Below are 25,908 nucleotides of genomic sequence, written 5' to 3' on the forward strand. Positions count from 1 at the left end.
CTCACACAAACCACCCACCTCGTATCAGACATTGTCATTATGCCCGTAGTAAGACTCAAAACAACACCGAACTAGCTAACGTTAGTCAATTAGTTAGCTGTAACTAACTAGAAGAACAAACAGTAACGTTACAGTACAGTAGCTAGTTTGAAAAGTGATCAAAACAGTCAACTCAGTGATCACCTTACCTTTTGATTTGAAGTACAAGTGGATATCCGATGATAAATTTTGTCAACGAGGACAAAAATCAAAAATGTACACCGTTACAAACAGCAGATGCGCATGATGCTGGGCAATGAATGATCTGACTGGTTAAATAACGCTAGCTAGCTAGCTAGCTAACATAGCAACCAGTTACCAGAAAACAAAACTAAGCATCGACCGACTGGCATGACAGGCACAGCAACCTAATAACGTATTAGCCTGACAAGAGTACAGTTTTGTTAACAGTCAGAACAAAACGTCTGCGTATATATCATGAACAAAAAAAAAAGTTAGCTATCTGGCTGGCTAGCTAGCTAGTAGTAGTCAACTTCCTGTGTTTGGACTCGCCGCCCCTTTGAAAGATCGCGCGCCCAAACAGCGGCATAAACTCCGTCGCTGATTGGTGAATTCAACACGCGTCCTCAAACGACCCCATCAAACACCATGCTCAAACAGATGGCTTTTATATGCCAACAACCCAATTACAAAACTTAGAAGAAAAGATGGTAGTGAAAGAAAATAGTGCTTTGGGAGGATTTGTAGAGATAGTTGCAGTTGTATGATATTTACAGATTAGTCACCTCCACGTGATTTGCAAAAATACGTTAAATATTTGAAAAAGTGACACCATAGGAAGCAACAATGATCATTTATTATTCATTAATAAAACAGAACATCTCAAATGTATCTTCAACAGTGTCACAACAATGTCAAATATGAAACGTGGAGCTACATTGATGAAAGACTGTATAGAGAGTGCTTGACATCTTACAGAAAAGGACATGGTTATTTTAACATGGAACATGCCCAACATTAATAACACTTCAATGATTTGGTGTGTTCACATTTCCATGGAAGGGGGTAATACAGTGGGAGAACAGACATGTTCTTTCACTATAGGAAATGTACATATGTGGGATTTTACAATCCTCTATCTGTACAATGGCCATCTTTGTTTTGTAATGTAAATGATATCTGTTCGTTTTAGGACACAAGGGCCGGTTTCCCGGACGGATTAAGTCTAGTCCAAGTCCTAAACCAAAAAAGCATTGAGCATGCTTCTAAATCCAGAACTAGGATTGATTTGTTGCCCGGGAAACTGGCACCTCTGACCTCTATCAGTCACATAACAAGTGACTGTAGGTTTGCCATTGGAAGTTTGAACATCATCCATCCATTATTGTCATCTAGAGAATGTAACCTACTGCTACTGTAAACCGAGATGAATTGGGTTAACTTCGCTCCTCCAGTTGAAATACCCCCCCCCCGCGCACACACCATCAAATTGTTAACGTTTCAGTTCCACTACTCTGATTAGGCCAGTTTGCTGACGATGGCCTGGTTGAGAGTGTTCAGCTGATTAGTCCATTTGTCTAAAGCCATGTATTGGGCTCCGTTCCTCTTTTGGTGATCCAGCTCCAACAGTTGGTTGACTTGGTCGATGCGGCCGTTGATCGTGCTGACAGGTATAAAGAAGAAAAGTTCAATAGAAGGTCAATGATGGTAAATTCGCAAAAGGTCTACAATAATGATGTACCAACGTGCAATTTACCTGTCTAGAATGCACTGAACAAGAAGGCTTTCCACATCGCACACATCAATGTTCAATTCCTGAAGAAGACAAAAAAGTTTATAATAACCTTTGCTTTTTCAAAAATAAATGCTGGATACAGATCTTTGTAGTGATCTTACCTTTGAAATAAAAGGTATGTGTATTCTTGTGTAAGGCTTGATTAATTTGATGAGAACTTGTGTTCTTATGTTTCGTAATAATTCTGAAAGACAAAAATCAAGGAAATAAATAATTAGATAAAGGAATTTTCAGTAATCCTTATACCTGTCTCCAGGTATAAGGATTTATAACTTGTTATAAGCATGTTACTACTTGCTAATATGTTTGTGCTTTGTGATTAATTAACATTAACCAAATACACCAAGCTGAAAGTGATGTCTAGACCGTACCTTCTATATGTTCCCTTATGAATGGATCATCCATTATGTTACTGTGATTGGTCTTCAGGATCTTCTCAAACTCTGTGATGTCGTTGTTCTGGTAGGAACTGGGGGGGGGGGGGGAAATATAACATTGGTTTCCATTCAATAATCAAACAATGTTCATGCAGCACAATGTAGACAAATAGCTAAAGCAAAACTCTTCCCAGAAAGGTTAGATAGTAATAGCCAATGAGATGCAGTCTTACCTGACCAAGTTTGTCATTGCAAGGATGTCTGGATCATTTTTATAGGGTTTCGCCTTGGAGGAACAAATAATCAGCATAAAGTAAAGACACTCAAACATTATGAAAGATGCACCAATATCAAATGTTCACTAAAATATATGAATCTGCTGGAGTAATTTACTTCATTAGCAGGTTATAATATTGTGATAGGGTCCTCCTTGGTTTTAGTCTGGGAAACCATCCCTAACAGATTCACTCCTTAGTGGCGCAGTGGTCTAAGGCACTGCATCGCAGTGCTAACTGTGCCACTAGAGATCCTGGTTCGAATCCAGGCTCTGTCGCAGCCGGCCGCGACCAGGAGACTCATAGGCGGCGCACAATTGGCCCAGCGTCGTCCAGGGTAGGGGAGGGAATGGCCGGCAGGGATGTAGCTCAGTTGATAGAGCATGGCGTTTGCAACGCCAGGGTTGTGGGTTTGATTCCCACGGGGGGCCAGTATAAAAAAAATAAAAAATAAAAATATATGTATTCACTAACTGTAAGTCGCTCTGGATAAGAGCGTCTGCTAAATGACTAAAATGTAAATGTAAATCTCTTATCACTAAAGAGTCCCTCCACACCTCCTGGGAGTCAAAGGGGTTGATTCCAGACTTCATCAGCATGTTGGCCAGCACCAGGTACTTCAGACAGGTGGTCCGTCGAGGACTTCCTGATTCATCGTAGTTCTTAAACGCCTCGAAGAAGTCCGTGTGAGCCTTCTCAAACTCCCCTTCTCGCAAATGCATTTTCCCTCCACACTCTGGAGAATACAAACAAGAGACCAAACAAGTAGACCAAACAACATAGTCAGGGGATAATTTCCTAGAAACCCATTGGAGGAGTAGGTCAGAGGGGAGGGACCTTGAGGGGGTCTTCTCCTCCAATGGGTTTTGAGAAGGAAGCGAGGAGAGAGAATGCACTAAAAAAAAGGGAAAAAAGACCCTTGAGAAAGAGCCCATGAATTTGTGTCTGGGTTATAGGTAGAGATGTGCCTACCTCTGATGACTCCCATGATGAGTGGGTGAGGGATGGCGGACTTGATGTGGAGAGACTGTTCGTATAGCGTCTTCAGCTTCTTGTTGTTCTTCTGGGCCGTGTACATCTGGATCTCCAGAGCATAGATCTCTAAGAGCTGGGTGCCTTTCTTCAGGTCATCCTCACCGTCATCCGTCTGTATAGTACACCAAGACAAAAACATGGGACAAACACTAATCATCCGTCTATACACCAAGACAAAAACATGGGACAAACACTAATCATCCGTCTATACACCAAGACAAAAACATGGGACAAATACTAAATCATCCGTCTATACACCAAGACAGAACATGGGACAAATACTAATCATCCGTCTATACACCAAGACAGAACATGGGACAAATACTAATCATCCGTCTATACACCAAGACAGAACATGGGACAAATACTAATCATCCGTCTACACACCAAGACAGAACATGGGACAAATACTAATCATCCGTCTATACACCAAGACAGAACATGGGACAAATACTAATCATCCGTCTATACACCAAGACAGAACATGGGACAAATACTAATCATCCGTCTATACACCAAGACAGAACATGGGACAAATACTAATCATCCATCTATACACCAAGACAGAACATGGGACAAATACTAATCATCCGTCTACACACCAAGACAGAACATGGGACAAATACTAATCATCCGTCTATACATCAAGACAGAACATGGGACAAATACTAATCATCCGTCTATACACCAAGACAGAACATGGGACAAATACTAATCATCCGTCTATACACCAAGACAGAACATGGGACAAACACTAATCATCCGTCTACACACCAAGACAGAACATGGGACAAACACTAATCATCCGTCTATACACCAAGACAGAACATGGGACAAACACTAATCATCCGTCTATACACCAAGACAGAACATGGGACAAATACTAATCATCCGTCTATACACCAAGACAGATCAAATACTTGAGATATAATTCCACACAGACACTTGAGGAGGAACAGGGAATTCTAGATGTCCACAATGGTTCCACAGTCATACAAGCCCAGCCCCAGATCTGTTTGTGTTGTCCTCTCCTGTTGTCAAGACAACAGCTATAGGAGTTGCCTATACAGCACAAACAGAATCCGGACCAGGCTCCAATCACACGATACGGTTCCAAATGATCTATTGTCACTAAGAACACACAAGTATGTTTTTCATTATGATGTTATAATGCTGAATTAGATTTGGTGGTAAAACCTCTGTAAAGACCTCTGTGAAAACCTCTGATTGCATTGATGAGGAGTGTTTCTTCACCTGACAGGACTGGTGCAGCTGCCTCAGGATCTTCTGAAGCTTACCATACTCTTCTCTCTCCAGGTACAACTTCCCAAGCTAAACAACAGACCGGACAAACCGAGGAGGAAACTAAATTACACAAGTATCACAGTCAGTGTCTCCATATCAATGATATGCCACTTGCCACATTTGTTTTTGCATTGTATAAAATGTTAATTATGATGATATTGTGGATTGAATTAATGACATTATATGAAGAATTTTTTTTTTTATATATATATATATATATATTTAAAATGAATCATACCTTAGTGTTGGTTTTAAACCAAAGCCTGTCATTTTTGGCATCCTTTAATGCATCCAATGTGGTTTCATAAAACTCTTGCAGCAAGTCCATCTAAAAAAATAAAATAAAAAGTCTAGGCCTTCTCTACAAACATTCAGAGTTTGTTTGGACTGTTTTCCTAAATTAAATACTGTACAGCTCAGATGATCACAGAATCAACATTGTTTATTGATTGATAATTTGATGTTGCAAACAATACCTGCTTAGACGTAGAGATGTAATCAAGGATGGAGTTGATGGATTTCTCAGAGTAGTTTCGTGTTACTGCACTCCGGATGTATGTTAACAGCTGCTTGTACCTGTTCATCATTTCAGGGAAATTTGTCTGGGGAGAAAACAAAAATAAAGAAATGTAATTCAAAATTCAATTTGATGCTCCCATTATATGGCATTTCTTTACAAAACATGATCACACTTTGATCAGAGATGTCACATAAAGTACACTGTTCATATGTAGGAATATTGAATAACTAGGCTACTCCTACAGTCTGCCTGTTAGACGATAGTTGTAGGTAGCCTACAGTGAGGGGAAAAAGTATTTGATCCCCTGCTGATTTTGTACGTTTGCCCACTGACAAAGAAATGATCAGTCTATAACTGTAATGGTAGGTTTATTTGAACAGTGAGAGACAGACTAACAACAACAAAAATCCAGAAAAAAACGCATGTCAAAAATGTTATAAATTGATTTGCATTTTAAATGAGGGAAATAAGTATTTGACCCCCTCTCAATCAGAAAGATTTCTGGCTCCCAGGTGTCTTTTATACAGGTAACGAGCTGAGATTAGGATCACACTCTTAAAGGGAGTGCTCCTAATCTCAGCTTGTTACCTGTATAAAAGACACCTGTCCACAGAAGCAATAAATCAATCAGATTCCAAACTCTCCACCATGCCCAAGACCAAAGAGCTCTCCAAGGATGTCAGGGACAAGATTGTAGACCTACACAAGGCTGGAATGGGCTACAAGACCATCGCCAAGCAGCTTGGTGAGAAGGTGACAACAGTTGGTGCGATTATTCGCAAATGGAAGAAACACAAAAGACCTGTCAATCTCCCTCGGCCTGGGGCTCCATGCAAGATCTCACCTCGTGGAGTTGCAATGATCATGAGAACGGTGAGGAATCAGCCCAGAACTACACGGGAGGATCTTGTCAATGATCTCAAGGCAGCTGGGACCATAGTCACCAAGAAAACAATTGGTAACACACTACGTCGTGAAGGACTGAAATCCTGCAGCGCCCGCAAGGTCCCCCTGCTCAAGAAAGCACATATACAGGGCCGTCTGAAGTTTGCCAATGAACATCTGAATGATTCAGAGGCAAACTGGGTGAAAGTGTTGTGGTCAGATGAGACCAAAATCGAGCTCTTTGGCATCAACTCAACTCGACGTGTTTGGAGGAGGAATGCTGCCTATGACCCCAAGAACACCATCCCCACCGTCAAACATGGAGGTGGAAACATTATGCTTTGGGGGTGTTTTTCTGCTAAGGGGACAGGACAACTTCACCGCATCAAAGGGACGATGGACAGGGCCATGTACCGTCAAATCTTGGGTGAGAACCTCCTTCCCTCAGCCAGGGCATTGAAAATGGGTCGTGAATGGGTATTCCAGCATGACCCAAAACACACGGCCAAGGCAACAAAGGAGTGGCTCAAGAAGAAGCACATTAAGGTCCTGGAGTGGCCTAGCCAGTCTCCAGACCTTAATCCCATAGAAAATCTGTGGAGGGAGCTGAAGGTTCGAGTTGCCAAACGTCAGCCTCGAAACCTTAATGACTTGGAGAAGATATGCAAAGAGGAGTGGAACAAAATCCCTCCTGAGATGTGTGCAAACCTGGTGGCCAACTACAAGAAACATCTGACCTCTATGATTGCCAACAAGGGTTTTGCCACCAAGTACTAAGTAATGTTTTGCAGAGGGCTCAAATATTTATTTCCCTCATTAAAATGCAAATCAATTCATAAAGTTTTTGACATGCGTTTTCTGGATTTTCTTGTTGTTATTCTGTCTCTCACTGTTCAAATAAACCTACCATTAAAAGTATAGACTGATCATGTCTTTATCAGTGGGCAAACGTACAAAATCAGCAGGGGATCAAATACTTTTTTCCCCCTCACTGTATACGTCATATTTCAGAGACAATTTCGGAGACTTGTGAGACTAATGTCTAATGCTTACCAGTTTGAAATTGATCTTAATCATCTGTTTGAGAGCTTTGAACCCCCATTCTCCTTTCTCACCCTCTAGCTCCAAGACCTGGGGATCAGAAAGATGCATTTAATAAACAGACAGTCATGGACATTGTGTGTGTGTGTGTGTGTGTGTGTAGTGGGTTCGATCCCCGGGACCACCCATACACAAAAAAAAATGTATGCACGCATGACTGTAAGTCGCTTTGGATAAAAGCGTCTGCTAAATGGCTTATTATTATTATAACTCACTTTCTGGAAGCTGCTGAGAGCTGCTTTGGGGTCATCCTCCTTCAGGGCCTTTGAATTGTAGTACTGATTCTCCAAATCAACATTGGGCTCAGAGTTGCTGTCCTCTGAGTATTCCTGAAATCACACAATTCATCATCACTGCAGTTTACAAGATCGACACCCCGCTGTTGTGTTGACATTCAGCTAGCCAGCTAGCTAGCTCATGATGATGTGTGTTGTTTTTGCTTTGGTGATTTTTTAAAAAGCAAAACAGCTGGATCATATAACGGCGCAAACGGTATAGCAATCATTAGTTGCAACAGTAAGTGAACAAATCATTGCAGACATAGCTAGCTAGCTAGCTAGCTAACTACGCCAGTTAGCGGTCAATGATAGGAGCACCGACAACAGCTATAGTAGCTGATAGTAATACCGTAGCTAGCTAAAGTTAGCTGAGTGGAGTGCAACATTTACATTTACATTTACGTCATTTAGCAGACGCTCTTATCCAACATGGAATGTTTACGCTGGTTATCTAGCTAGCTAGCTAGCTAAATACGTTGTATATGGTAATCAGCTACAATATCCATATATATTTACTTCTGAGGAGTTTACCAGATCATAATCCTCTTCATCATCGCACATGAAGTCATCTTCCATGTCAGACATCTTGACTACGAAGGTAGCTAGCTCGACAGCAACCTTGCTAGTGGTACAAGTGTAGGTGCATCGCCAGAGTACACAGTCGCAGTTTGTTCAAGCTCCTACGTTATCCGCCACCAATGCCTTTCTGCGCAGCGTGAACCGTGATTCCTATGAACTGGACCCTTTTTTTCTACTCAGCCGTATTGTTACATTTCGTTACAATGAATCTGTTAACAGCTGTTCTTAGAAATAGTTACTTTGTTTAACTGAAAGTGTTTACTTTGTTTAACTGAAAGTGTTTGGGGTGGTAGTTTTGGTAGGAAGAGCTGGTCGTATATCAGCAGTTCAATATTATCCAGGAGCCGCGTATAAAAGTCAGCAGTTAGTATTGGTGCGTTTCAATCTTTATCTTCAGTATAGTAGGCTACTCTGGCTAGATGAGGTGATTTCACAATAGTCTAAAAACAACCGGTTAGAACTGGTTTTTGGTTTGGAAAATGGCAAATGAAAGGTGAGTTATGATCTTGATAATTTTCTAAATACTTTATTGGTCATTACAGTTGCTAAAACTATCAATGCATGTATTATAGATGTATAGTAAGCAACAGTAAAGTAAAACAGTTTTGAACTCCCCTGTAGCTCAGTTGGTAGAGCATGGCGCTTGCAACGCCAGGGTTGTGGGTTCGTTTCCCACGGGGGGCCAGTATGAAAAATGTATGCACTCACTAACTGTAAGTCACTCTGGATAAGAGCGTCTGCTAAATGACTAAAATGTAAAATGTACTCAACTCACTCCCTGAATTGTGCATTCATTTGCATTTTCCCAATGTATTTTATTCCTAGGTTGCAAAATCTTAAAGATGTCATTGAGAAAAAGTATGGCGAATCTCCTCTCTTTTATGCACGAGCTCCTGGAAGAGTCAATCTAATAGGTATGTAAACAAAGTTCATATGTATATATGCTACTATGAGCAGGACTCCATAAATACAGTATAAATACACGTGATGATTGATTAATGCATTGTTGGGTTTAGAGCTGGCAAGAAAGGCATTTGAATGGGATTCAGGTGAGTCGTGTAGAGCCTGAGGATCAGAGAGACCCTGTTGTGTCTTATTTCTTCTTCTTCTTCTTCTTCTTCTTCTTCTTCTTCTTCTTCTTCTTCTTCTTCTTCTTCTTCTTATCAACGTTGTACATCTGTCTGTCGGTCTGTCAGTCCTATATGTTGATATTAACCATTCAGAACATTAACATGAACCATTGTACAATATTGTGTTACATCATCATCCTCACCAGGAGCAACTAGGGAAGGTTCCTCTGTCTGGGATGAAGTGTGTTGTGGACGGGACCATCCCGGCTAGCCCGGGCCTGTCCAGCTCCAGTGCCCTGGTCTGCCTGGGATGAAGTGTGTTGTGGACGGGACCATCCCGGCTAGCTCCGGCCTGTCCAGCTCCAGTGCCCTGGTCTGCTGTGGACGGGACCATCCCGGCTAGCCCGGGCCTGTCCAGCTCCAGTGCCCTGGTCTGCTGTGGACGGGACCATCCCGGCTAGCTCCGGCCTGTCCAGCTCCAGTGCCCTGGTCTGCTGTGGACGGGACCATCCCGGCTAGCCCGGGCCTGTCCAGCTCCAGTGCCCTGGTCTGCCTGGGGTGAAGTGTGTTGTGGACGGGACCATCCCGGCTAGCCCGGGCCTGTCCAGCTCCAGTGCCCTGGTCTGCTGTGGTCTGGTCTGCTGTCTGGTCTGCTGTGCAGGGCTCCTCACCGTGGAGGCTAACCACAAGTCCCTCAACAAGGTAACAGACACATGCAGTACTTGTACATGTTATTCATGAATACGTGTGAATGTCTCAAGAACTGCAATGTGTCAAAACCAGCGCTCTATAATCTTGCAAGCTGATTCTGTGATGTACAAGATTGAGATGATGAATTGCCGGTCAAATGTTCAGGACAATACCCGACGTCGATGTATAGACACTGACAGTTTCCTCTCAAATGTTCTGCCCGTCGTCCACCTCTGTTCTGTCGGCAGAGATCTGTGCCACGTGTGAGTGCTATATTGGCACAGAGGGGCGGGGGGGCATGGACCAGTCCATTTCAGTCCTGGCATTTCGCTACACCCGCAATAACATCTGCTAAACACGTGTATGTGACAAATACAATTTGATTTGATTTGAACGTTTAAAGTCACAGTCACACTTTAGTTGGATAGTCCAATTAGTCAATCTGTAGATAGTCATACTATCAACAAACTTATCTGTTGATAATCAACCGCTTGCTACGGTTAGGGTTGCAATAAGGGCTAGAGTTAAGTTTAGGGTTAGGATAAGGGTTAGGGTTAATAGATAGTTTGTTGATAGTATGACTATCTGTTGATAATCAACCGCTTGCTACGGTTAGGGTTGCAATAAGGGCTAGAGTTAAGTTTAGGGTTAAGATAAGGGTTAGGGTTAATAGATAGTTTGTTGAAGTGTTATAATAAATAAAACAAAATGTTAAGTCTTATTATAAGACATTGTAAAGCTTATTACATGCTTATAAAAACTAATAAAGTGTTATACCTGCATGCTGCATGATAAGTTATTAAAAAATATATATACATATACATTCTTTGGGGGGGGGGGGGCAATTATGGTTTGTAAGTGTTATCTATTGTAAGTTATGATTTGTTAGTGTTATCGGTTGTAAGTTATGATTTGTAATTGTTATCTGTTGTAACGGTTGTGTCTGTGATTTGTAATTGTTATCTGTTGTAACGGTTGTGTCTGTGATTTGTAATTGTTATCTGTTGTAACGGTTGTGTCTGTGATTTGTAATTGTTATCTGTTGTAACGGTTGTGTCTGTGATTTGTTAGTGTTATCTGTTGTAACGGTTGTGTCTGTGATTTGTTAGTGTTATCTGTTGTAACGGTTGTGTCTGTGATTTGTTAGTGTTATCTGTTGTAACGGTTGTGTCTGTGATTTGTTAGTGTTATCTGTTGTAACGGTTGTGTCTGTGATTTGTTAGTGTTATCTGTTGTAACGGTTGTGTCTGTGATTTGTAATTGTTATCTGTTGTAACGGTTGTGTCTGTGATTTGTAATTGTTATCTGTTGTAACGGTTGTGTCTGTGATTTGTTAGTGTTATCTGTTGTAACGGTTGTGTCTGTGATTTGTTAGTGTTATCTGTTGTAACGGTTGTGTCTGTGATTTGTTAGTGTTATCTGTTGTAACGGTTGTGTCTGTGATTTGTAATTGTTATCTGTTGTAACGGTTGTGTCTGTGATTTGTAATTGTTATCTGTTGTAACGGTTGTGTCTGTGATTTGTAATTGTTATCTGTTGTAACGGTTGTGTCTGTGATTTGTTAGTGTTATCTGTTGTAACGGTTGTGTCTGTGATTTGTTAGTGTTATCTGTTGTAACGGTTGTGTCTGTGATTTGTTAGTGTTATCTGTTGTAACGGTTGTGTCTGTGATTTGTTAGTGTTATCTGTTGTAACGGTTGTGTCTGTGATTTGTTAGTGTTATCTGTTGTAACGGTTGTGTCTGTGATTTGTTAGTGTTATCTGTTGTAACGGTTGTGTCTGTGATTTGTTAGTGTTATCTTGTTGTAACGGTTGTGTCTGTGATTTGTTAGTGTTATCTGTTGTAACGGTTGTGTCTGTGATTTGTTAGTGTTATCTGTTGTAACGGTTGTGTCTGTGATTTGTTAGTGTTATCTGTTGTAACGGTTGTGTCTGTGATTTGTAATTGTTATCTGTTGTAACGGTTGTGTCTGTGATTTGTAATTGTTATCTGTTGTAACGGTTGTGTCTGTGATTTGTAAGTGCTTGTTATTAGTGTTGGATCGGCCTGTTGTTGTTGTTGTTGTTGTTGTTGTTGTTGTCTCAGGCCAAGCTAATTGAGTTCCAGCCTCTGCGGGTGTCTGACATGCATCTCCCTGAGGGAGCGGTGTTCGTCATCTCTAACTGCTGCGTGGAGATGCATCTCCCTGAGGGAGCAGTGTTCGTCATCTCTAACTGCTGCGTGGAGATGCATCTCCCTGAGGGAGCGGTGTTCGTCATCTCTAACTGCTGCGTGGAGATGCATCTCCCTGAGGGAGCAGTGTTCGTCATCTCTAACTGCTGCGTCTGGAGATGATCAAGGCTGCTACCTCTCACTTCAACATCAGGGTGGTCGAATGGGCCGGATAGCCACCAAGGTCAAGAGGCAATTCAATGTTCATGTGATCACAAGGATTAGGCTTCGTTACTCTTCTTCATTCCCTATGGGAGATAAGGACGCATCAAAACTTTGTCGCAATAAACAATATAATAACAACATGTCGTAAGTATAGTGAACCGGTATATCAGTAATGTTGTTCTCATCAGCGTCATAGACATGTTTTAGAATTCAAATAGAAATTCAAATGCCACTGAGGGCAGAGAGCATTCCCGCTAGAGGTGCTATGAGTAACAAGGTTTTGTCCTAGCTTGCACATGACATGAGATGGGATGCAGTCAGGGCTCTAATGTGTGCCCATTTTTGGTCGCATATTGCTCCTAAATATTTTTGCTGTGCGACTTGGAATTTTTAATTTGGGCGCACTAGTGCTCCTAGAAAAAAAAGATCTGCCAGAGAATAATGGTTGTAATGATTAGGCTTCGTGTACCGCTGTTTCCGAAAGCCCAAGAGAAAAAGGCAAGTAAAGGATTTGTGTTGGTGGCGGTTGCATCATTACCAGTGGGGATTTTAGCATGTAAATCTTGGTGGGGCAAACTCAACCAATTTGTTAAGATACATGCCAGAAAAGCCACAACACAACACCACACTAAACAATACATGAATTGCACTATAACGGTGACAAACGGTGCCCGCAAACTGTTAGGGCCTACATAAAGCTGTCCCAACAGCAGAGCTTTCCTTTCAGCACCATGGAGTGAATCCTTACCACCGCTACGCCTGCGGATCAGCGGAGCCTCGTCTGGCAGCGAAACAGTTCATTCAGCCTCATTTTACCACCGCTACACCTGCCGATCAGCGGAGCCTCATCTGGCAGCGAAACAGTTCATTCAGCCTCATTTACTGCCTTTTTAAAAACCATAGCTATTATGGCTGACTTGCTTAAATAAATATGGTTTCTACTGACTCCTTGTGGATTTGTGTAACTCGATAAAAAACGCATTCTCCTTCAATAATACCGAATGCCGACATGAGTTTTGACCTTTGAACCATACGGAAACATTATCACATTTAAGTGCAAACGAGCTGCGACGAGGTAGGCCTATTCGTTCACCACTTTCAAAATGGACACCAACAGAAATTCAGATAGATGTTAGTTCAGATAAATTCAGCAAGATGTTGAGGCCTTAACTTTACTCTTCTTTACGTCACCACAGAGAGAGAGAGAGACTCGGTTAGCATAACATTTGAAGCATTTTATTAGGCCTATGTGGTCTAAAAAGGAAGGAAAATGCAATCATGAGGATCCACTTTTATATATAATATACCGACGCACAGACAGCGCATTGCGCAAACAAAACAACCCTCACAAAATCAGCTGGAATTACATGGGCCTATTACTGAACTTTCACTGGCAAACATTATATAGTATCCCCTCCTCATGGTTACAGACCCAACAACATTATATAGTATCCCCTCCTCATGGTTACAGACCCAACAACATTATATAGTATCCCCTCCTCATGGTTACAGACCCAACAACATTATATAGTATCCCCTCCTCATGGTTACAGACCCAACAACATTATATAGTATCCCCTCCTCATGGTTACAGACCCAACAACATTATATAGTATCCCCTCCTCATGGTTACAGACCCAACAACATTATATACTATCCCCTCCTCATGGTTACAGACCCAACAACATTATATAGTATCCCCTCCTCATGGTTACAGACCCAACAACATTATATAGTATCCCCTCCTCGTGGTTACAGACCCAACAACATTATATAGTATCCCCTCCTCGTGGTTACAGACCCAACAACATTATATAGTATCCCCTCCTCATGGTTACAGACCCAACAGCATTATATAGTATCCCCTCCTCATGGTTACAGACCCAACAGCATTATATAGTATCCCCTCCTCATGGTTACAGACCCAACAGCATTATATAGTATCCCCTCCTCATGGTTACAGACCCAACAACATTATATAGTATCCCCTCCTCATGGTTACAGACCCAACAGCATTATATAGTATCCCCTCCTCATGGTTACAGACCCAACAACATTATATAGTATCCCCTCCTCATGGTTACAGACCCAACAACATTATATAGTATCCCCTCCTCATGGTTACAGACCCAACAACATTATATAGTATCCCCTCCTCATGGTTACAGACCCAACAACATTATATAGTATCCCCTCCTCATGGTTACAGACCCAACAACATTATATAGTATCCCCTCCTCATGGTTACAGACCCAACAACATTATATAGTATCCCCTCCTCGTGGTTACAGACCCAACAACATTATATAGTATCCCCTCCTCATGGTTACAGACCCAACAACATTATATAGTATCCCCTCCTCATGGTTACAGACCCAACAGCATTATATAGTATCCCCTCCTCATGGTTACAGACCCAACAACATTATATAGTATCCCCTCCTCATGGTTATAGACCCAACAACATTATATAGTATCCCCTCCTCATGGTTACAGACCCACAACATTATATAGTATCCCCTCCTCATGGTTACAGACCCACAACATTATATAGTATCCCCTCCTCATGGTTACAGACCCAACAACATTATATAGTATCCCCTCCTCATGGTTACAGACCCACAACATTATATAGTATCCCCTCCTCATGGTTACAGACCCAACAACACTATATAGTATCCCCTCCTCATGGTTACAGACCCAACAACATTATATAGTATCCCCTCCTCGTGGTTACAGACACAACAACATTATATAGTATCCTCTCCTCATGGTTACAGACACAACAACATTATATAGTATCCCCTCCTCATGGTTACAGACCCAACAACATTATATAGTATCCCCTCCTCATGGTTACAGACCCAACAACATTATATAGTATCCCCTCCTCATGGTTACAGACCCAACAACATTATATAGTATCCCCTCCTCATGGTTACAGACCCAACAACATTATATAGTATCCCCTCCTCATGGTTACAGACCCAACAGCATTATATAGTATCCCCTCCTCATGGTTACAGACCCAACAACATTATATAGTATCCCCTCCTCATGGTTACAGACCCAACAACATTATATAGTATCCCCTCCTCATGGTTACAGACCCAACAACATTATATAGTATCCCCTCCTCATGGTTACAGACACAACAACATTATATAGTATCCCCTCCTGGTGGTTACAGACCCAACAACATTATATAGTATCCCCTCCTCATGGTTACAGACCCAACAACATTATATAGTATCCCCTCCTCATGGTTACAGACCCAACAACATTATATAGTATCCCCTCCTCATGGTTACAGACCCAACAACATTATATAGTATCCCCTCCTCATGGTTACAGACCCAACAACATTATATAGTATCCCCTCCTCATGGTTACAGACCCAACAACATTATATAGTATCCCCTCCTCATGGTTACAGACCCAACAACATTATATAGTATCCCCTCCTCATGGTTACAGACCCAACAACATTATATAGTATCCCATCCTCATGGTTACAGACCCAACAACATTATATAGTATCCCCTCCTCATGGTTACAGACCCAACAACATTATATAGTATCCCCTCCTCATGGTTACAGACCCAACAACATTATATAGTATCCCCTCCTCATGGTTACAGACCCAACAACATTATATAGTATCCCCTCCTCATGGTTACAGACCCAACAGCATTATATAGTATCCCCTCCTCATGGTTACAGACCCAACAACATTATATAGTATCCCCTCCTCATGGTTACAGACCCAACAACATTATATAGTATCCCCTCCTCATGGTTACAGACCCAACAACATTATATAGTATCCCCTCCTCATGGTTACAGACACAACAACATTATATAGTATCCCCTCCTCATGGTTACAGACCCAACAACATTATATAGTATCCCCTCCTCATGGTTACAGACACAACAACATTATATAGTATCCCCTCCTGGTGGTTACAGACCCAACAACATTATATAGTATCCCCTCCTCATGGTTACAGACCCAACAACATTATATAGTATCCCCTCCTCATGGTTACAGACCCAACAACATTATATAGTATCCCCTCCTCATGGTTACAGACCCAACAACATTATATAGTATCCCCTCCTCATGGTTACAGACCCAACAACATTATATAGTATCCCCTCCTCATGGTTACAGACCCAACAACATTATATAGTATCCCCTCCTCATGGTTACAGACCCAACAACATTATATAGTATCCCCTCCTCATGGTTACAGACCCAACAACATTATATAGTATCCCATCCTCATGGTTACAGACCCAACGACATTATATAGTATCCCCTCCTCATGGTTACAGACCCAACAACATTATATAGTATCCCCTCCTCATGGTTACAGACCCAACAACATTATATAGTATCCCCTCCTCGTGGAGAAAAGCACATGAGCTTATTATAATACACAAAGTAAGCAAAACAATAACATGCATCATTCCAACATTACCTAAAATGATGAATAAGATGCTAATGAGACAGACCTATATAAGCAATATAACAATTGAGATGTGCAAACTATGGCATAAGGGAAGGACGAGCGGAAAAGAGGCAAGACATTAATGAGCGAGCTAAGACGGACGATATGCCTATTTATTCAGCACTTTTGAAATGGACCGCGACAGAATTCGGAACATGGGCGGTTCTTACTGTATTCTCCCTGTAAACAAAGTCAGAACCGTAGGATAAATAACGGGGGCCATATAAGCAGACAATGAAAGCTTTTACAATATTCGAAAACAGGTTATAGGCTACATGTGCACCACCAAGTCAGAACAGTAGGCTAAATTCTGAGGGGGAAAGGGACCAAATTCTTAGGGTGAGACACGTGGGCTACTACCAGCTTACTACACAACATACACTTAGTATTACTTTCTTAGCTACAGTATACATATCTCCCTGGCATATTACATCATTTATGCAGCAGCATACAATACATAGCCGTATTTTTGGACTCACCGTTGTGCTGTGCTCACTTGAACAGGAAGGTGGCGCGGCGGTCATTCTTATGGGCAAACTTTGTCATCAAACGTTGTCATCGAAATCTGTCATTCTCTGGATTTATGGTGCTTTCAAGACAACTGGGAACTCTGCAACTGCAAGACAACTGGAGATCGAATCATGACGTCAGTGATCTTCAGGTCGGTAAGACTGAGCTTTAGAAAGAGGCCAGAGTTCCCGACTTGGAATTCCAAGTTGGATGACCGTTCAAAACGTAATTTCCCAGTCGGAGATCGTTTTGCCAGTTGTCTTTAGCACACCGAAGTAGGAGATTTCCCAGTTCCGAGTTTTCAGTTGTTTTGAACATGGCAGAAGTCATGCTGGATTGACAGCATGGCCAATGTATTCAACCTTTTCTGGCCCATTGTCACGGATGCCGCCGAGGCTGCTCCTCCTCCTTGCTCGGGCAGGCTTCGGCGTTCGTCGTCCCCGGAGTACTAGCTGCTACCGCTTGATGTTTTCGATGGTTGTTTTGTTATGTCTAGTTGTTGCACCTGTTTCGTATTCTGTATTGATTATGTCACCTATAAATTCCCCTGTGTTATGTTTGTATGTTGTGTGTTATTGTCCGCTTGTCGTATGCGTACTGGTTCGGAACCTTGGCATCTATTGTTGGTTTTACGCACCCCGCGTATTTTGTTCGCCTCCATTGTTTCGAGGCCGTTTATTTTTGTGTATTATAGAGTTTATTAGTAAAGTCGTCTTGACTTATCCTCTGTGTCCTGCGCTTGACTTCACCACCGCATCCACATCAGCATACCCTGACACCCATAGTGTTGCATGTGAATGTTTATCCTTTTAAGCTTGGAAAGAAACCAATATCAGACAGATGTTTTACATCCTTTTACAGCCGATGAGCACCGATACGTTTTATCTATAATTTATCTTCATATGACAAGGATGGAAAAGGTTTTGCCAGTAGATTGTCAACATGATTCATGATGATGACTGCTTGTCTAGCTTGCTAGCTAACATTTTGAAAGTAGAATGTTGGCATGATCAGTCGAATCAAAACGATTTGACGTCATTTTATCTGTGGCCAATGACCTTCAGCTTCTTGGACGGGCACGTCTAATGTAAATCTATGGCTTGGGTGCTCTCCTTGTAGATTCTGTGGTGATGTAGTGTCGCCATGAGTGACAGAACACTGAGCCAATCACGGCGCAACTAGAGAAAATGACCAACGCCTATGCTCTGTGCTTTTTCCGGCTGCCCCTCCACCACAGAAATCCCTGAGCTAGGCTTAAACACCTGCGACTTGGAGCTGCCTTACTCAAGAGACCATGATTGTATGCAGCTGCTTAATTAACTCAATTATTCTTTTTTTTACATTGTTTGCCGAATGTGCTAAATGACGTAAATGTAAATGTTAATGAATTAATGAATTAATCCCATTATTATTATTATTATTATTAGATTATATATATTTTTTGCTAAACAGGCAGGGCTCTGAATGACGGGTAGCCACTGATCATTACTAAAGAGAAAACCGCTTGTCTCTAGCTCAAACCGTTCAGAAGTTGTGACCATATTACCGGCGATACGTTTTTTTCCTTCTATTGCACATTGCCACTTCAGCTGGATGCAGCTCCATTGGCACGCCGTTAACGCCTTTTTCAGTCATGTAGCCTAATTAGCTAGCTAGCTAACAACCTGGGAACTTTACCAGTATATCCAAACATTTGGGGGCACAGAAAGAAAGGTAAAAGGATAGCTTATTCAGGAGATCAATGATCATAGCAAATGAATGAATGACAGAGTTGCATGTTTTCACACAAAAACTTGAACATTCTTAAAAGAGACACCATTTTCAAAGTAACGCAACAGTGCTTTTTACACAATGTAGTAACCTGATATTCCACGAATTACTTTGTAACTTAAATGACAGGTGTCTGTATCAACAGTTTAGCTTTTATAATAAACACATTTCTTTACAGTGTTACATATTAGTTTCTAGGGCACAACATGTGCTTCAAAAGTAGCTAGAAAAGTTGGGAATGAAACATGTTAATTCAGAGCCCTGGATGCAGTGTGACTGTTATGTGAGCAGGCTCGTGTGAACCATAGAGATAAATAAAGCCTGAGATAAATAAAGATTGTGTCTCAATTGAAAAAAAACAACCTATAACAACATTTCCATCCAACCTTTTTGTGTGAGTAAAATTACATGTCGGATAACAAATGTCATGACAGGCCTGATGGGAACAGAACATTTGTAGGTAGGTTCCAAATGTCGTCCAAAAAAAAAAAAGGTGGTATCTTTTTGTGTCTGTAAAATTAATTAATGCGAGAAATGTCGGAAAACGCTTTTAATGCGCAAATATTGATATAAACCCATCATATCGAACGTAAACTTAAGAGTCAAGCGATGACATGTTGTGTGTTCCGCTACGACCTATATTGTTTTTATGCAGATTTTAGAATATTCACATGCAAATCTGTCGCCAATTGGACGGAAACCTATCTTATTTATTGTGTTCTCCATTGAACTCAGATGCTGGCTGCTGATGCAGCTGTCCTTGCTAGCCTTTATTTAACTCTGTGGTTTCATCTCAATCCTAGGGAGGTTTACATCTAGGTTTTATTTGAACTCTGTTTCTCTCCACTTTACTCAGATGCTGACAAAATCTGGGGGCCTAAAGTGGGTCCGGCTGCTAAAGCTGTCCCCTCTGGGCTTTACACAGCGCCTTCAGAAAGTATTCACACCCCTTGACTTTTTTTTCACATTTTGTTGTGTTACATCCTGAATATAAAAATGGATTTAATTTAGATGTAATTTTACACTGGCTTACACACAATAAATACCCCATAATGTCAGAGTGGAATTATTATTATTATTATTATTTTTTTCTTAATCAAAAATGAAAAGGTGAAATGTCTTGAGTCAATACGTATTCAACCCCTTTGTTAAGGCAAGCCTAAATAAGTTCAGGAGTCAAATCTTGCTTAACAAGTCACATAATAAGTTGCATGGACTCACTCTGTGTGCAATAATAGTGAATGACTACCTCATCTCTGTACCCCACACATACAATTATCTGTAAGGTCTCTCAGTCGAGCAATACATTTCAAACAACGATTCATCCACCAAGACCAGGGAGGGTTTCCAATGCTTCCCAAAGAAGATAAGTTATTGAGTATGGTAAAGTTATTAATTACACTTTGGATGGTGTATCAATACACCCAGTCACCCTTCCTAACTCAGTTGCCGGAGAGTAAGGAAACCGCTAGGGGTTTCACCAATGGTGACTTTAAAATAGTTATAGAGTTTAATGGCTGTGATAGGAAAACATTTAGGATGGATCAACAACATTGTAGTTACTCCACAATAATTAGAGTGAAAAGAAGGAAGCCTGTACAGAATACAAATATTCCAAAACATGCACCCTGTTTGCAACAAGGCAGTAAAGTAATACTGCAAAATAATGTGGCAAAGCAATTCACTTTTTGTCCTGAATACAAAGTGTTATGTTTGGGGCAAATCCAATACAACATATTACTCTCCATATGTTAAAGCATAGTGCTGGCTGCATCATGTTATGGGTATGCTTGTAATTGTTAATGACTGGGGAGTTTTTCAGGATAAAAAAGAAATGGAATTGTCACGATCGTCTGAGGAAGCGGACCAATACGCAGCGTTGCGAGTGAACATGATGACTTTAATTAGAAAAGCACGTCAATACAAAACAAAAGACGAAAGTGAAGTCCAACAGTGACAAAGACTGAACTTGGAACAAAAACCCACAACACCCAAAGGAAAACATACAGATAAATATGGCTCCCAATCAGAGATAACGAGCCGACAGCTGACACTCGTTACCTCCGATTGGGAGTCATTGACCAAACCTAGAAATGAACCCCACAGAAATGCAAACATAGAAATACACCCAAATACCCAACATAACCAAACCAAAACCCAACAAAACAAAATACACCCTGGCTCAAATACAAACGTCCCGGAGCCAGAGTGTCACAGTACCCCCCCCTAAAGGTGCGAACTCCGGGCGCACCAGCATACAGTCTAGGGGAGGGTCTGGGTGGGCGTCTGTCCACGGTGGCGGTTCTGGCCCTGGTCGTGGTCCCCACCCCACCTTAGTCACTATCCGCCTCCGTAGCCTCCTCCACATGACCACCCCCCAACTAAACCCCACTGGATTAAGGGGCGGCACCGGACTAAAGGGCAGCCCCGGACTAAGGGGCAGCACCGGACTAAGGGGCAGTACCGGACTAAGGGGCAGCACCAGGATAAGGGGCAGCACCGGGCTAAGGGACAGCACCGGACTCAATGGCGGATCCTGGCTGGTTGGCTCTGGCGGGTCCTGGCTGGACGGCTCTGGCGGATCCTGGCTGGACGGCTCATGGCTGGCTGAAGGATCTGGCTGCTCATGGCTGGCTGACGGATCTGGCTGCTCATGGCTGGCTGACGGATCTGGCTGCTCATGGCTGGCCGACGGATCTGGCTGCTCATGGCTGGCCGACGGATCTGGCTGCTCATGGCTGGCTGAAGGATCTGGCTGCTCATGGCTGGCTGACGGATCTGGCTGCTCATGGCCGGCTGACGGATCTGGCTGCTCATGGCTGGCGGAAGGCTCTGACTGATCCTGTCTGGCGGAAGGCTCTGGCTGATCCTGTCTGGCGGAAGGCTCTAGCGGCTCCGGTCTGGCGGACGGCTCTGAAGGCTCATGGCAGACGGGCGGCTTTGCAGGCTCAGTCCAGACGGCCAGTTCAAGCGCCTTTGGGCAGACGGGCAGTTCAGGCCCCGTTGGGCAGACGGCAGACTCTGGCCGTCTGAGGCGCACCGTAGGCCTGGTGCGTGGTGCCGGAACTGGAGGTACCGGGCTGAGGACACGCATCTCAGGGCTAGTGCGGGGAGAAGCAACAGGGCATGCTGGACCCTGGGAACGCACATAAAGCCTAGTGCGGGGAGAAGGAACAGGGCATGCTGGACCCTGGGGACGCACATAAGGCCTAGTGCGGAGAGCCGGAACAGGGCATACTGGACCCTGGGGACTCTCATAACGCCTAGTGCGGAGAGCAGCAACAGGACGCACAGGACTCGGGGAACACACAGGAGGCTTGGTGCGTGGTGTAGGCACTGGTGGTACTGAGCTGGAGCGGGGAGGTGGCGCCGGAAATACCGGACCGTGCAGGCTTACTGGCTCCCTTGAGCACTGAGCCTGCCCAACCTTACCTGGTTGTATACTCCCCGTCGCCCGACCAGTACGGGAAGGAGGAATAACCCGCACCGGGCTATGTGGGCGAACCGGGGACACCATGCGTAAGGCTGGTGCCATGTAAGCCGGCCCGAGGAGACGCACTGGTGGCCTGATGCGTTGGACCGGCTTCATGACATCCGGCTCAATGCTCAATCTAGCCCGGCCGATACGTGGAGCTGGAATGTACCGAACCGGGCTATGCCTGCGTACAGGAGACACCATGCGCTCTACTGCGTAACACGGTGTCTGCCCGTACTCTCGCTCTCCACGGTCAGTCCAGGGAGTAGGCGCAGGTCTCCTACCTGACTTCGCCACACTCCCTTTTAGCCCCCCCCCCAAGAAATTTTTGGGTAGTACCCACGGGCTTCCAGCCTCGACTCCGTGCTGCCTCCTCATACCACCTCCTCTCGGCTTTAGCTGCCTCCAGCTCTTCACGAGGGCGGCGATATTCTCCCGGTTGTGCCCAAGGACCCTTTCCATCCAGTATCTCCTCCCAAGTCCATGAATCCTTGATAGGCGTCCATAACTCCTGTGTAGGTAGGTCCTGTTGCCGCTTGACACGCTGCTTGGTCCTTTTATGGTGGGTTTTTCTGTCACGATCGTCTGAGGAAGCGGACCAATACGCAGCGTTGCGAGTGAACATGATGACTTTAATTAGAAAAGCACGTCAATACAAGACGAAAGTGAAGTCCAACAGTGACAAAGACTGAACTTGGAACAAAAACCCACAACACCCAAAGGAAAACATACAGATAAATATGGCTCCCAATCAGAGATAACGAGCCGACAGCTGACACTCGTTACCTCCGATTGGGAGTCATTGACCAAACCTAGAAATGAACCCCACAGAAATGCAAACATAGAAATACACCCAAATACCCAACATAACCAAACCAAAACCCAACAAAACAAAATACACCCTGGCTCAAATACAAACGTCCCGGAGCCAGAGTGTCACAGGAATGGAGCTAAGCACAGGCAAAATCCTAGAGGAAAACCTGGTTCAGTCTGCTTTCCACCAGACACTGGGACAATAACCTACAACACAAGGCCAAATCTACACTAGATATGCTGACCAAGAAGACAGTGAATGTTCCTGAGTGGCCGAGTTACAGTTTTTACTTAAATCTACTTGAAAATCTATGGCAAGACTTGAAAATGGTTGTCTAGCAATGATCAACAACCAATTTGACAGAGCTTGAAGAATTTTGAAAAGAATAATGGGCAAATATTGTACAGTCCAGGTCTGCTAAGCTCTTAGAGGCTTACCCAGAAAGACTCACAGCTGTAATCGCTGCCAACGGTGATTCTAACATGTATTGACTCAGGGATGTGGATACTTATGTAAATGAGATATCTGCATTTAACTTTCAATAGATTAGTAAAAAATTTTAGAAAAACATGTTTTCACTTTGTCATTATGAGGTATTATGTGTTTTTTTTTTTTATATATATATTTAATCCATTTTGAATTCAGGCTGAAACCCAACAAAATGTGGAATAAGTCAAGGGGTATGAATACTCTATGGTGTTACCGCCACTCTAGAATTTTTTTTAAATGTATGTTTTATTTTTTTTGTCACATACACCGGAACGCTCTAACCACTGGGCTACCTACCGCTCTACAGACTTAATGTTTCCCTCTAGGCTCTATTTAACTCTATGGTGTGACCACCACTCTAGAATAGTTTCCCTCTAGGCTTTATTTAACTCTATGGCGTGACCTCCAGCTCCATCTCGGCAAGACGGAGCTGCTCTTCCTCCCGGGGGAAGGACTGCCCGCTCCATGATCTCGCCATCACGGTTGACAACTCCATTGTGTCCTCCTCCCAGAGTGCAAAGAACCTTGGAGTGACCCTGGACAACACCCTGTCGTTCTCCGCTAACATCAAAGCGTCTAGGAGACCTGATGAAGCAGAGCCATGCTAGCTGCAGAGACTTGTACGAGTGCAGCTGTCCAGAACTGGACCTGCTGGTGGAGATATGTCTGTGAGTCCAGCATCAGCGGAATGACTCCATTATCTTACCAAGCAGGCAGAACTGGTTAACATTACAATGACGTCCTTTCAACCAAATGATGTGACAGTTACTAGCTGTAACGACGTCATGTCAACCAGTTTTCACTGGGTAGTTATTACAATGAAAATGTTGCAGATTTCACAGGCTATCAATCCCATAGTTGTTTGCTCAGCTTGTTTGCCAAATGAATGCTACCAACTTATATGCATTGTGCATCACATTACTGTAAAAGCACTTTGTGACAACTGTTCACGATAAACAGGCTTTATGCATACAACTTTATTCAATTATTGATTGATTGATTGATTGATTGACATACTCTGATGACACAGATGAAGCCGGCTTGCTGGCACCTTACGGTACTTCCTGTCTCCTCTCTCTCTCTCCAGGAGGTCAGGCGCGGTGGGATCCCGGCTGACCAGAGCAGGCTGGGGAGGCTGTGCTGTCTCCGTGGTCCCCACTGACAAGGTGGAGTCTTTCCTAAAGAGCGTCAGAGAGTTGTACTACACCCCAGACCCACGTAGAGCAGAGCTAGAGAAACACAGTCTGTTTGTCTCCAAGCCTGGTGGAGGGGCGGCCATCTTCCTTGAATACTGAAATCAAAGATGCTTCTCTTTACAATTTGAGGTGAAATGTCTTTCTTCAGGGTTCACCTTTTCAGTATTCTCATGCCAAAATTACACGTTGATGATTCTGGCGTTTCAATTATTTCCAAAGCAGCAGACATTAACAAATAAAATGACTGTGTTTCAGTTTGTCGGTAGAAACAAATGTAAAATAAAACGATACATCAGCAATACATTCAAGAAAACAATGAATTATTTAACTCATTATGACCTTAAAAATAAAATAAACATTCCAATGAAAAAATGTTCAATGTTAACAAATGTACATGATAAATTATTGAATAGAAGTATCGGCCTAATTTAAAGAACACAATTGCTCTTTTCATTGTGGAAACATCATGTCTGATAGGTTGCCAGGGCAATTAGGCTGTAGAACGCTGACAGCCACGGTCTTGGCATTGAGCTTCTCTTATGATGAGTTTCTAGGGTATCAAGTAATTCATGATGCAAGAAGCTATTTAAGACTTAGATGGAGAGTTCATTTAAATATTGAATAGGTACAGTGGTTCGTTCTAACAAACACTATGAAATGACATCATAACAGCTTCCCTACAGCATGGATTCCCCTTCATTACAGAGGGGGTCTGGTGGACAGAAAAGCTTTATCATCACACAGTTAACGCCACCAATCTGTAACCAGTTTTACAGCCAAACTAATCTTAACTCATTTAAATATGTTATGCCTTAAAAACCGTCGTAAGATGTGCGCATCATACGGCTTTGTT

At 42.8% G+C, this 25,908-nt stretch overlaps 2 protein-coding genes across 7 annotated transcripts; one reads left to right on the forward strand and one right to left on the reverse strand.

The window, feature by feature from the left end:
- Positions 1-836: 836 nt before the first annotated feature.
- Positions 837-8,587, reverse strand: cops2 (COP9 signalosome subunit 2). 6 transcript variants are annotated; one of them, XM_084196865.1, is made up of 13 exons: positions 8,103-8,587; positions 7,509-7,622; positions 7,246-7,323; positions 5,264-5,389; positions 5,026-5,115; positions 4,692-4,814; positions 3,420-3,594; positions 3,005-3,183; positions 2,406-2,458; positions 2,167-2,264; positions 1,897-1,979; positions 1,757-1,815; positions 837-1,663 (listed from the first exon to the last, which is right to left on the reverse strand). In XM_084196865.1, the coding sequence occupies exons 1-13, from the start codon at positions 8,154-8,156 to the stop codon at positions 1,519-1,521; spliced, it is 1,377 nt and encodes a 458-aa protein (XP_084052991.1). In that variant the 5' UTR covers positions 8,157-8,587; the 3' UTR covers positions 837-1,518. The 6 variants fall into 6 exon arrangements, with proteins under 6 accessions (XP_084052991.1, XP_084052992.1, XP_084052989.1 ...); XM_084196866.1 differs by having other exon boundaries at positions 4,737-4,814; positions 8,088-8,587; XM_084196863.1 differs by having other exon boundaries at positions 8,088-8,587.
- Positions 8,562-25,370, forward strand: LOC311122514 (N-acetylgalactosamine kinase-like). Its single transcript, XM_084196854.1, has 10 exons — positions 8,562-8,643; positions 8,976-9,064; positions 9,167-9,199; positions 9,427-9,486; positions 9,529-9,593; positions 9,740-9,922; positions 10,101-10,247; positions 11,997-12,233; positions 24,397-24,527; positions 24,947-25,370. The coding sequence occupies exons 1-10, from the start codon at positions 8,630-8,632 to the stop codon at positions 25,152-25,154; spliced, it is 1,167 nt and encodes a 388-aa protein (XP_084052980.1). The 5' UTR covers positions 8,562-8,629; the 3' UTR covers positions 25,155-25,370.
- The last annotated feature ends 538 nt before the right edge of the window (positions 25,371-25,908 follow it).

This window comes from Coregonus lavaretus (genome assembly GCF_964263955.1).
Source record: "Coregonus lavaretus genome assembly, contig: HAP1_SCAFFOLD_438, whole genome shotgun sequence".
In the NCBI taxonomy this organism is placed as follows: domain Eukaryota; kingdom Metazoa; phylum Chordata; class Actinopteri; order Salmoniformes; family Salmonidae; genus Coregonus; species Coregonus lavaretus.